Here is a 12,515-nt window from a genome sequence, read left to right on the forward strand (position 1 = left end):
AAAAAAAAAAAAAAAAAAAAAAAAAATTAAAAAAAAAAAAAAAAAAAAAAAGCGGGAAGTACAGAGAGAAACAAAGGAAAAATGAACAATGGGTATGGCGATTTACGAACCTGGATGAATGGCCGAACTCTGTTTCTACCACAGCTTCAAGCTATGTTCGCACTTCTTCTCCGTCGCCTTCGCCTCCCCCGTTACCTTTTTCACCCAAATCTCGCACGATACTTTTGCCCTAATCGTCCATGTCTTCATCCAGTATAATTTCATCTTAATCGGAGCTCTTAAATCCACCTTCAATTTCACTTTCCCCTGCTTCTCTGAATCCTTCAATGCTTTCACAGCACTGCTCGACAATTTGATGCCAGATCCTTTAAGCTTTGCCGCCATAACCGTCACATTTCTCCACGGCTGATACAACGCCGGCAATGCGCCTTTGCACAACATTACATCCCCGAAATTGACGCTAATGTTGCTGTTTCTCTCGTAGTAGATTCCGATTTTTTTGTTAGGGTTTTCGGCTCGAACAGTGACGTTAAATTGGGGAGAAATTGAGGCGTTCGGCCTGATCTGCATTCCCTTGGTGGAGATGGCGAGAATGGAGTAGCGAGGAGAGAGAGGTTGGAGGATTAAGAAGAAGAGGCCGGAAACAATGGCGAAAAGGAGGAGGAGAACGGTGATGAGGAGGAGAATGGAGCAGAGAAATCGGCGGCAGAAGGAGGGGCGGGTGTTCCGGCGAGAGTAGAGATCGAAGCGGGAAGCATTTTCGGGAGGAGGAACTCGGTAGACTTGGTCCTTGGGAAGCTGGATGACGTAGGTGCCGGGAGGAGGGTTCTTGGGAGGGATAGCTTGGCCGGAGTGTGCAGAAGCAGCATCGGAGTCAGTGGGGTGAACACGTTCGGCCATGGATGAACGCAGAGAGGTTGGAGAAGATGAGATAGATTTATCATAAATGGAAAGAGAGAAGCGGAAGCGCGTAAGGCAGGAAGAAGAGAAAGGAAAGAGGTGAGCTGCTCCGGCTACTCTGTTTTGTTTACTTCCATCTATTATTATTATTATTATTATTATTATTATCATTATTATTATTATTATTATTATTATTTTAATTATGACGTGAAGTCGTGAATGCATCACCTATTTTTAAATAATTTCTGATATTTTTCTGTCCTTACTACTCTCCCTCCCTTTCTTTTCTTTTTTTAAATAATTATTTATTTGACAACTTCAAAATTTTTTATTTTTTTATTCCTTAAAATTAAGCACTACTTTTCCATATTTATTTGGTTTATTATCTACTTTCTAATTAACTACCAATTTATTTTTTAAATGTATTTTTTTTTCTTTTTCTTTTTCACACATAAGGTTAAATGTATTTATATTATTTTACACATAAGTTTAAATGTATTTATATTATTTTGATTTTTTTTTTCTTTTCCTTTTTCACACATAAGTTTAAATGTTTTTTTTTTCTTCATTATTATCTATTGCGGAAATGAAATGAGAATAAAGATTCAATTTTTATTGGTCACAATATTCTATTTTTCATTCCACGAAAAAATTGGATGGGTTCTAATTTGACATTAAAAAAACAAAAAAAAAAATAATGATAAATTTATTAGAGACTTACGAATTTAAATTTAATTATCTTTAAAGCATTGATCTACATATTTAGTGTAGATGAAGCTTATTTTATACCAGGTTCAATAATTAAAAAAAATATAATTAAAAAGAATAGTTAATGAAATATGCAACTATAATATTTCCTTCGTGATTAAATAAAATAGATAGACCATTCTCTCGTCTTAGTTCCCTCATGATTAAATAAAATGGATAGACCATTCTCTTCGTCTTGAGTCGACGATCTTCTCCATTGAAAGATCCCTTATATGAATAATACACATTTCAATTCAACGAGCCTAATTCTAATTGTTTTGTTCCGAAACACACCATGGAGCGGTTTGTCCTATTTAGATATTCATGACCAAAAAACACTGGATTCTCTTTCGGATAGGCCCTAAAAGGAGAAGGAAGGCTGGAATACCAACAGGCGTCTATTATTGAATTCACCCGATCCAATAGTATCCCATTTCTAGAACGTCCATTGTCACTGAATGGACAAGTCACCAATCCCTAAAACGGACTATGTAATTGAACCAACAAGTCGCCAATCCCTAAAACGGACCATGTAATTGAACCAACAAGTCGCCAATCCCAAAAACGGACCATGTAATTGAACCAAGGCATCTTTTCCATCTGAAGAGAAATTTAAATTATGTTTAGTTAGGTTGGGTGCTCTTTTTTACGTGGGAGAAAAGTGAAACTTTTACACGAAACTTAGTTTCGTTGTGGGGTGCGCTCGTGGCTTAATATTTAGACAACAGAAGAAACAAGACGAGACTAGAATTGCAGCGCCACCCAAAATTAAGCCAGAAACAAAATAACAGGTGATATTCATGTCCGCCACGAGAAGGCAGTTCGTTCAACTTCAAGTACACTATACGATTACGCTGGCTGCTAGTTTTCGACCAGGGAAATCAAAAGCCGCCTCTCCTTGCTGGGTTTATATATACTGAACAGGCAAGGTAAGGCAAGGTAAGGCAAGGTAAGGCAAGGTAAGGCAAGGCCGGCAGCACAAAATATAAAGACTTCAGGTTTTGTTAAGAAACTACACTCCCTACCAACACTCCCTACTAAATAAAAAGCTTCTCCCATCTATAGAGCAGCCTACCATCACCTGTGCAGTAAGTCAGGACGCCACAAAACTAGACACTAATTTACGAGGGGACACCAGCAGTCCAGCCCTCTCAGCAGAAGAACATGGAGTTGCAAACCTTCTCCTGCAACCTGGGCAGTTGGGGAACAGGAACTGCCCCAGCACTTGTCAACCCACCGTCACTCGACGTTGTCTCTGACGATTCGTCATACTTGATGAACTGGCCAATCTGAGTGGCCGCCAAGTGTGCATAGCAAACTGGGGCAACTGCACCGATGGGATAAGAACACAATATTAACGCTACGACTTTGTTTCGACTTCATCAATTCTATATAATCAAACTCGAGCAATCTTAAATAATGGATCCTTACCTACAGAAATAGCAGTAGTACTTCTTTGGTATCTGTACAGGTAAAAAAAAACACACACACATACACAATTACAGAAACCATATTATGATTCTGTGAATGAAGAATGTGATATTTATCACCATTAAATTTTACTTACACATAGGATAGAGAATGCACAAGTTCTTGCAGGTCATCTGCAGAAAAACCAACTTCATCTAACAGAACGTGATAATGAGTTGGCCTTGTCGTGCCCTGGAGGGTTATACAGAGAGGAAATTAGCAATCAAACAAAATAAACGAGCTAGCAGCAGGCTACGTTGGATTGAAACAAAACTTCAAACATGGTACTCACTATCATTCCAGCATGCGCACAGAGATAGAAATCGTTGTTTCTTGGATGACAAATTTTGTTGTCAATAATGGTTCCTACACAATATTGTAAATGAGTAATTGTTTTAGAGGTAGAACAATTACAATTCACGCAATCAAAAGTCTAGAGGGATACCAGGAGGAACATTGTCAGGAGATCCAGACTGAAAGAACTTAGTATGATGGTTTTTCTGTGCAACAATCACCACAAACTTTGGGGACCAATTTTCATCGAGGAACTTGCAAGCCTATAAACATGTTATAGGAAAAAGAGTTGATTTGACTTCGAACTGAAGGGTACTAAATGATATTCAGAATGATTTAATTAAGCGGTTCATAAAACCTGGATGATCTGATCTAATTCAACATTTAGAACTTGATTGAATTGGGATTCACTGACACCATCCCTACTCAAAAACAAGTATAAAAGAAACTTCAGAAGCATGCATAATATAGCCATAAGCTGCGTTAACAAACGACACAATCTGATGTCTCAAACTTTAAATTTAGCTATTTGAAACCGCAACCCTCTCAAACTTTAAATTTAGCTATTTGAAACCGCAACCCTCTATTACTGAACGCAATGTAGTATTCAGAGAAATACTTGCCTGAATATTATAATCTGGTCGGGCTTCCTTTNCGAAACCGCAACCCTCTATTACTGAACGCAATGTAGTATTCACAGAAATACTTGCCTGAATATTATAATCTGGTCGGGCTTCCTTTTACCTGAACTAGTATAGAAGTCGAGTAGAAGCTCCCTGAAATTCAAAAGGGAAAATGAACTTCTGAAGTCAGCAAACCACTTACCATAAGGAATATAGCTTCTTTTTTTTTTTGGGGGGGGGGGGAATCTAGCAAGCGTCGCTTAAAAGAAAAGATATCCAACCTCATTATGCCATCATCTTCAGTTTCAGAAATTCGTTTATACAGAGAATCTATCATCTCAACCTTTGGAGATTGAGTCCGAACAGCAGCTCGGTAGCGAGAAATCAAGGGCCAATGCCTGGAGCTGACCACCTACAGAATGGGAAGAAACATTGTTGTCACAGAAACAATCAATATTTAGATATTGAAGGCATGCTTAGCAAAAGAAAGACAATAAGGCAACATAATTNTTCAGTCATTCAAAAATTGTTGTCACAGAAACAATCAATATTTAGATATTGAAGGCATGCTTAGCAAAAGAAAGACAATAAGGCAACATAATTAGCCTGAAATCAAGCAACTTACCGCAGCAATAGATGGGACATCAGACTGCCCTGGGGATCCATGTGAGACGTCCATACCCAAGATAATTGTGGGGACCTTTGAAACCATAGGAATGGATGGAGAATGCTCAACCGCTAACAAGGAATTTAACCCACCAAGCTACAGAAGATAAGAGGATTTAGTTACCAGAAACTGGCCTAAGTTGAGGTAACTCGCATAAAGTGTGTACTTCGTTTGACACAAAGGTCACCACATAGAACTCAACAACAACAACAACAAAAAAAAAAAACAGTTATCAAAAACAGAATCTCCAGCATATAGCACTAACTGAACACCGGTGCAAGAAAAGTGAACATACAAGACATAACGCCAATAAATCACACCCAAAAATACGCTAACCTTAGCATTGATTTTCAGAAGCACATTTGTGAGATATTGGTCATTTACTCGCATAGGAGCAATACACTGAGTAACTATGCCATACTCAGCAAGATTCTTCCTTTTCCAAGGACCTAACAAACGCTAATAATATCATTGTCAACATCATCCATAAACAAGGCCATTTACTCGCATAAGTGAACTTTACCATAAAGATCAGAATTCTTTCTCTCAGGGAGTAGGCAAAGGAGGAATTGTGGTTGTCCAGGAAGTTTAGACTGAACTTCCTCAAACATCTTTTCAACTCTAACCATGGGTGGTGCACGTCTGAACTGTGGATTTTCTTCAAAAACATCAAATGGTTCGTCTATCGCCTACAAACCAAAAAGGTATTTCGGTTAGTTGTTCGTTTAGTATTATAGGAACGAAGTATAAAAGATAACTTACAATGCCTTTCATATCACCACATTTGATAAGATCTCTAACAAGGCCACGTGTATCACAGCGTGCTGAAAAGTTTACAACAGCCCATCTCTCTATTTTGGTTGGTTGAGCTAATTTCTGAAGTCCAACAACACTGTAAATCACAGCCCACAGAATTAGCTAGAAAACTAAATAATGAGGGAAATACCAACCTTGTTGTTGAAATTCCACCGGCCATTACGAGGAAAGAAATCTTCCCCATTGCCCACTTTCAGCTTCAAAATTAAGAAATTCATCAGAAAACTAATAAATTAAGAGGTTAAGTTACAGAACAACTAGCTGAATAGACTACGATTCCAAAAGACAAATGCAAGTACTACCTTTGGAGCAGGTAGAACACGGCCTTCAACTTGAATGAAGTTTGAATTAATAGCAATGCCACATGACCGTAACATTGGTTCAGCATCATAATTGTTCTTTTTCAAAGACTGCATAGACCCCAATAATTCAGACACTATTAGGAATCAGTAGAAATAAAACTCAAATGTGGTTGAAGGAAGCCAAGACCCATACATCAGATAAAACCCTCATCCTCTCTTGGGGCTTTTGCCTCGATTTCTCAACAAGTGAAGCTCTTTGAAATGTAGACAGTGCTTTTGTGTATCTCTGGAGGGAGACTAAGGAGCATAGCTTCACAAAGAAGAAAAAGGCATTCAATAGGAAGAAAAGCAATCAATAACGCTATGATCTTCAAGTTTGAGATGGAATAATAGCTCTACCTCAATAGGGATATAAGTGGGACGCTTAGGCTTCCCCACATTTATACATGGAAGATCTGATGAATATCGAAGTTCTATGTGCCGATGATTTACAAAATAATCATAAACAGTGATTTCAATGGAATCTTCAGCACTCCCACTTTTCTGTTTCAATGTAAACCTATACCATACACCAAAAAAGAAACAAGACGATATTTAGGAGTCATTAGAAATACAATTCCGCTTTTATTTTCAACCCGCTTTCAGAAACTGTGATCATGCAAGAGAACTAACATTTTCGTGCACATCAAAATAATAATTTTTGGTGAGGAGACATGAAAAGAAAATGAGAAAAAAATAGCAATTAAAAACCAATTATCCAAAAGCCTTTTTACAGAATTGTTATTCTGAAAAAAAAAATGACGAGTGTTTAGGAATTATGTTCAACCACATAGAGTCATAAAATATAGTTTACACTAATGACATTACTTGTTCACAATTCTAACTTAACATGATTTAGAAACAGCAACTAGGTAGCAGCAAGAAAAGAAAAGAAGTACATTTGGTCTTTGCATGGCTTTTCGCTTAATCCAGTTATCTTATATTCTGAATTTGATGGGCTGGCTCGAATCCTCAAATTCTTGAGTGTCCGTTTAGCCTGTTGTTTAAGATCTTACAAAAATATGTAAGGCAAAGTAAAAGAAGTAGCAAGGATAAAATCAATCGAACATTGGTCACCTTGGTCCAGTCAAGTGAGAAAGGATCTCTGACATTCTGGTTTGCAATTAAAAAGTCCACAACAGGACCTGGCTGTATAATCATAGTAGTGGAAACATCTGAAGGGAAAAGAATAATAGAATGAATTAGAATATTAATAAATTCAATAAAATATAAGAAAGGGTATGATNTCCTCTCTTGGGGCTTTTGCCTCGATTTCTCAACAAGTGAAGCTCTTTGAAATGTAGACAGTGCTTTTGTGTATCTCTGGAGGGAGACTAAGGAGCATAGCTTCACAAAGAAGAAAAAGGCATTCAATAGGAAGAAAAGCAATCAATAACGCTATGATCTTCAAGTTTGAGATGGAATAATAGCTCTACCTCAATAGGGATATAAGTGGGACGCTTAGGCTTCCCCACATTTATACATGGAAGATCTGATGAATATCGAAGTTCTATGTGCCGATGATTTACAAAATAATCATAAACAGTGATTTCAATGGAATCTTCAGCACTCCCACTTTTCTGTTTCAATGTAAACCTATACCATACACCAAAAAAGAAACAAGACGATATTTAGGAGTCATTAGAAATACAATTCCGCTTTTATTTTCAACCCGCTTTCAGAAACTGTGATCATGCAAGAGAACTAACATTTTCGTGCACATCAAAATAATAATTTTTGGTGAGGAGACATGAAAAGAAAATGAGAAAAAAATAGCAATTAAAAACCAATTATCCAAAAGCCTTTTTACAGAATTGTTATTCTGAAAAAAAAAATGACGAGTGTTTAGGAATTATGTTCAACCACATAGAGTCATAAAATATAGTTTACACTAATGACATTACTTGTTCACAATTCTAACTTAACATGATTTAGAAACAGCAACTAGGTAGCAGCAAGAAAAGAAAAGAAGTACATTTGGTCTTTGCATGGCTTTTCGCTTAATCCAGTTATCTTATATTCTGAATTTGATGGGCTGGCTCGAATCCTCAAATTCTTGAGTGTCCGTTTAGCCTGTTGTTTAAGATCTTACAAAAATATGTAAGGCAAAGTAAAAGAAGTAGCAAGGATAAAATCAATCGAACATTGGTCACCTTGGTCCAGTCAAGTGAGAAAGGATCTCTGACATTCTGGTTTGCAATTAAAAAGTCCACAACAGGACCTGGCTGTATAATCATAGTAGTGGAAACATCTGAAGGGAAAAGAATAATAGAATGAATTAGAATATTAATAAATTCAATAAAATATAAGAAAGGGTATGATGAGAAAGACTTGCCAATATTTAAAGAGAGGCCACTCTGGGTTGTTCTAAAACTGGAGTGGAAGCCTCTGCAGCCCAGAACCCCTCCACCTACGCTAGTAAAACTTCTTGGATCATTATGGAAAAATGACTGTCTGACAAGTAGGCAACCTCTGCATCAAACCATGTTCTGTTAGAAAAAATATCAGAATAATCCTATAATCAGATGCAGCAGTAACAGTGTCTTTATTGAGAAAGAGAAAACAAAGTCGCACTTACTGCTTAGATGCATTCTGCCGTAAGATGATGTCCAGCACCCTGATGGCCTCTTGGAAATTCTCAGATTCCTGTCCACGTAAAGCACTTGCAATAGCCTGCATTGGAATCTTAGCAGCAAAGCTAATTTCTACTTTAAATGACTTTGAGCGGTATGGTCGTTTCATCCTTTTGCGGTCTCCATCATTAGGACTTCCAGGACCTTCAGGACTACAGTTTCCATTGTTCCTGTAGGAATTAAAATACATTATATAGCAACAATCAAACAGGTTTGATTTGATAATCAATCATAAATAAGATCCATTAAATTTATACCTGTTTGAAGAGACATCCTCAAGAACAACAGTAAATTCAAGTTTATTCCTTGGGAGAGGACCGACAGTGAATAAACTCTTCTCTCCATCATAAGCAAAATCCTTTCCAGCTAATTCACTATGATAAGTTTCATGTACCTTATCAATCACTTTTCTTCCTGCACCCTTTCCATCAACAGGACGACCATCTTCATATGAAAGCGCAACCTGTAAATTGCAAATATTCTTTAAAATATGAACAAGATTATCATCAAACTATCTCCAGCACAAAATTATACGAGCTTTGAACAGTTACAGTGAATGTGATCACAGTGGAACATAAATTGGTTTATAGAAAGAGGGAAAATATAGAAAAAGGAACGTACACTGTAATGGAAAAAATGTCCTTCAATATTAGTGACATTAACTTTAAAATGATTTGTAAGCAGAGTTATCTTCTGGCCTTTGGAAGCAAGGCCACGTCGTGCAATCGGAACCCGAACAACCTTCTTCTTCAGTAACTCCGGAGGCTGCTCTAGTTCAGCTTGAACTGGAACAACATTAGGGGGAATAGGAGGTGGAGGCGGTAACGCGCCATCAGCCCCATTTCCATCTGGCTCATTTGAACTCATCCTAAAGTAATTTAAATGACTAGTAAGACACATAATTACATAATTACGGAACTATTTATAAGCTAATAAATATGTTGTCTATTTTTTCTATAATTCAAAACCAAGCTAGTAACAGCATTATATTGGAGTCCAAAAGGAGTGCCAATTCTAAGTAGTGGTTCGAGGACAAATATTGAGCAGCTCAATTTATACGGATTGAAACCCGACAATAAGCCAAACCAACTACCAACAGAAAATTCCAAATCTCCCATTCTTAATAGGGTGGATATAACAACGAAATATACTGCACCAAGAAACATTCAACGCTGTGGAAGGCCGAACATAGACAATTGTAATTAACCATAGCAGCTAGTCCCCTCAAAAGGTCCAGAACAGGAAAACCATATGAAAACCCTCATACGAACCAAGTAAGCTGAAAGAACTTCTCAGAAGCACAATGCAGAACTCGCATGTCCAATTGACAGGCACATCAAGATAAGACACCATTCTTAGATATATTAATAATGACGTTTACGATAATGACATGCAGGGTTCAACTAAAAGCAGAAAAACGTAACGGTTATACCATTGAACGGCTCGAAAAACATTAAAAACTAGTCCGCATAGTTTCAAAATTAGATTAAAGAATCGTGTCTTGGACTACTGAAGTACAAATAAACACGACAGCTTAAACATATATCAACGACAAAAATTTGCATATCCAACGAAGCGGAGCCAAAACATTAGGCAGTTGGTCCAACAAATAAATTAGAAAACAAAAGAACATCAAAAATCAGCATGCAAACACACATGCAAAAAACTTAAGCAAGCAAAGTCTACAGGATGGACGTCTAAATGATCCACCAACACTTCAAAACAGAGAGACCAGAACTAGAAATGAGAAGAAATAACCACTATAAAAAAAATAATAAAATAATAAATAATAAAAAACAATGTGATCAGAAAGGAAAAATCAAGCCGATTACCGAAAATGCATAAACAAGCGTGATCAGAAATAGAAAACTCAAGCCGTTCTTCAGACAACCGATTTTCAGTTCAAAATCAGAAGAAGGAGTAGAAAATACAGCAGAACACGACAAGACTCCCGACAACAACGAGAAGACACGTTACATAACGCTTTAAGAAGCCTTTAAGAAGGAAAACAAAATCAAAAGTAGATTGCAGGCCCGACAGTCAAGAGTAGCCGCATTCTCTCACAAAATAGAGAGAACGAAAAATATAACAGAGTAAAGAAAAATGACAAAAATCCATCAAAACACCATCAAAAGCATCAGAATCATAAAAAAAGAACGATGATGAAATCTGTACCTTGATCAGAGAGAAGATCGAAGCGNAAAGAAGGATGATGAAATCTGTACCTTGATCAGAGAGAAGATCGAAGCGAAGACGGAGAGTGTGAAAACCCTAGAAACTACAGCAACAACTTTACACACAGTTCGCCAGCCAAGTCAAACTGTTTCTACCTCTCTCTCTCTCTCTCTCTCTCTCTANAGAACGATGATGAAATCTGTACCTTGATCAGAGAGAAGATCGAAGCGAAGACGGAGAGTGTGAAAACCCTAGAAACTACAGCAACAACTTTACACACAGTTCGCCAGCCAAGTCAAACTGTTTCTACCTCTCTCTCTCTCTCTCTCTCTCTCTAAATATGTAAATGAATACAGAGTGATGAAATCAGCTCCAATAACGACGTGCTTACATCCTTTCCTTTTATATAAAATCACACCTCACGAAATGGCTGAATCACAACCGTTTCTCTTTTTAAAAATAAAAAATAAAAATCTAAAATGTGTCAAATCGACGGCCACGATTGCATTCAGTCAAGTGGCCCCCACGCGCGCTTTGTGTTCCTAAATTTCTCGGTTTTGCCGCGTGTAATAACCCACTCCTCCACTCAACTTTACTTTTTTGCCACCACTTAATTCGCAAAATGGCGGCTGTGTCCCATACCCTTACGTTTTGTGATGCGTGGGTCCATGTGTTCCTAACCTATTGACACGTGTATTTTCGTTGGGTATAAATAATTCATTTCGCATTAAATTATTATTATATGAGGGCACACTAATGTCAAAATATGAGGGGTAGAAGAGTAATTACAATGCTATTTCAATGTCCTTTTGAACTAAATAATTTTTTTAATTGATTATTTATTACTATTATTACCGAAGTAATAAATGGTTGAATGGTTAAAGATTATTGTGATAATGAAAATTGAAATGGTTATAAATTATGTTTGTTTGTCATTATAATTATATTTTTACTTATTTATAAATGTTATTGTTTTTATTAGGAAATTTTATAAAATTTTCCTTATATTATATTAAAAAGTAATGGATAAAAATACATTTATAAAAGTAATTAAAAAATGAATATGTTTTTTTAAATTAAGTGATCAAATTTCATTCCAAACAAAATATTTAAGATTTAATTATTAATCACTTTAATTTCTACCCTCGAAAAAAAAGATGAACTCGAACAAACAAAACCTAATATATCTAAACTTGTTCTTACAACCGAGCAACTTTGTTCCTCAAGAAAGAAGATGAACTCGAACAAACCTAATATATCCAAACTTGTTCTTACAACAACAGAACTTAATATATCCATATTTGTTCTTACTTTTAAATTATCATTCAGATGAACTTTAGCCACCAACAAACCAATTTTGTTTCTCGAGAAAGAAGATGAACTCGAGCGAACAGAACCTAATATATCCACACTTGTTCTTACTTGAATTATCATTTTACTTCATAAATTCGATAAAACAACTTTGTTCTTCAAGAAAGGAATGAACTCGAGCCAACTTTGTTCCTCGAGAAAGAAGATGAACTCAAGCGAACGAAACCTAATATTACCATTTTACTCATAAACACGACAAGGCAACTTTGTTCCAAGAAGATGAACTCGAGCGGACAAATCCTACTAATATATCCGCACCTGTTCTTACTTAATTATCATTTTACCCCCATGAACTCGATAAGCAACTTTGATCTAAGAAAGAAGAGGGAACTCAATCGAATGGAACCAAAGATTTCTAAATTCACATCAAAACAATACAATAATAATAAGCCAAAAAAAATAAATTTTCTTATTATTCAATTCTCATAAGGCCTAACCAACAATATTTCTATTTTTTTTTTCTTTTTTTTTTTTTTTT

General features: G+C 36.4%; 2 protein-coding genes across 2 annotated transcripts; both read right to left on the bottom strand.

The window, feature by feature from the left end:
- Positions 1–57: 57 nt before the first annotated feature.
- On the bottom strand, positions 58–1,021 carry LOC111795783 (NDR1/HIN1-like protein 13). Its single transcript, XM_023678366.1, has one exon. The coding sequence runs from the start codon at positions 898–900 to the stop codon at positions 136–138; it is 765 nt and encodes a 254-aa protein (XP_023534134.1). The 5' UTR covers positions 901–1,021; the 3' UTR covers positions 58–135.
- Positions 1,022–2,397: 1,376 nt separating this feature from the next.
- Positions 2,398–10,842, bottom strand: LOC111795214 (protein argonaute 4-like). The gene is made up of 23 exons (XM_023677508.1): positions 10,717–10,842; positions 9,113–9,359; positions 8,749–8,954; positions 8,437–8,661; positions 8,194–8,330; positions 8,012–8,109; positions 7,834–7,931; positions 7,295–7,454; positions 6,013–6,129; positions 5,820–5,927; positions 5,652–5,714; positions 5,464–5,577; positions 5,225–5,390; positions 5,038–5,150; positions 4,660–4,797; positions 4,316–4,446; positions 4,122–4,187; positions 3,770–3,833; positions 3,563–3,674; positions 3,410–3,483; positions 3,215–3,309; positions 3,079–3,110; positions 2,398–2,974 (listed from the first exon to the last, which is right to left on the bottom strand). Exons 2-23 carry the CDS (start codon positions 9,356–9,358, stop codon positions 2,799–2,801), a joined length of 2,739 nt encoding a protein of 912 aa, XP_023533276.1. The 5' UTR covers position 9,359; positions 10,717–10,842; the 3' UTR covers positions 2,398–2,798.
- Between the last annotated feature and the right edge of the window lie 1,673 nt (positions 10,843–12,515).

Source organism: Cucurbita pepo, chromosome LG05, assembly GCF_002806865.2.
Source record: "Cucurbita pepo subsp. pepo cultivar mu-cu-16 chromosome LG05, ASM280686v2, whole genome shotgun sequence".
NCBI lineage: Eukaryota > Viridiplantae > Streptophyta > Magnoliopsida > Cucurbitales > Cucurbitaceae > Cucurbita > Cucurbita pepo.

Excerpts from the sequence above, each read along its gene's own strand:
- LOC111795783 (XM_023678366.1), bottom strand. The coding sequence starts at position 900 with ATGGCCGAACGTGTTCACCCCACTGACTCCGATGCTGCTTCTGCACAC.
- LOC111795214 (XM_023677508.1), bottom strand. The coding sequence starts at position 9,358 with ATGAGTTCAAATGAGCCAGATGGAAATGGGGCTGATGGCGCGTTACCG. Across the intron at positions 8,331-8,436 it reads CGGCAGAATGCATCTAAGCA|AGGTTGCCTACTTGTCAGAC; the intron begins GTAAGTGCGACT and ends GGTTTGATGCAG. Across the intron at positions 2,975-3,078 it reads TACTACTGCTATTTCTGTAG|TTGCCCCAGTTTGCTATGCA; the intron begins GTAAGGATCCAT and ends CCATCGGTGCAG.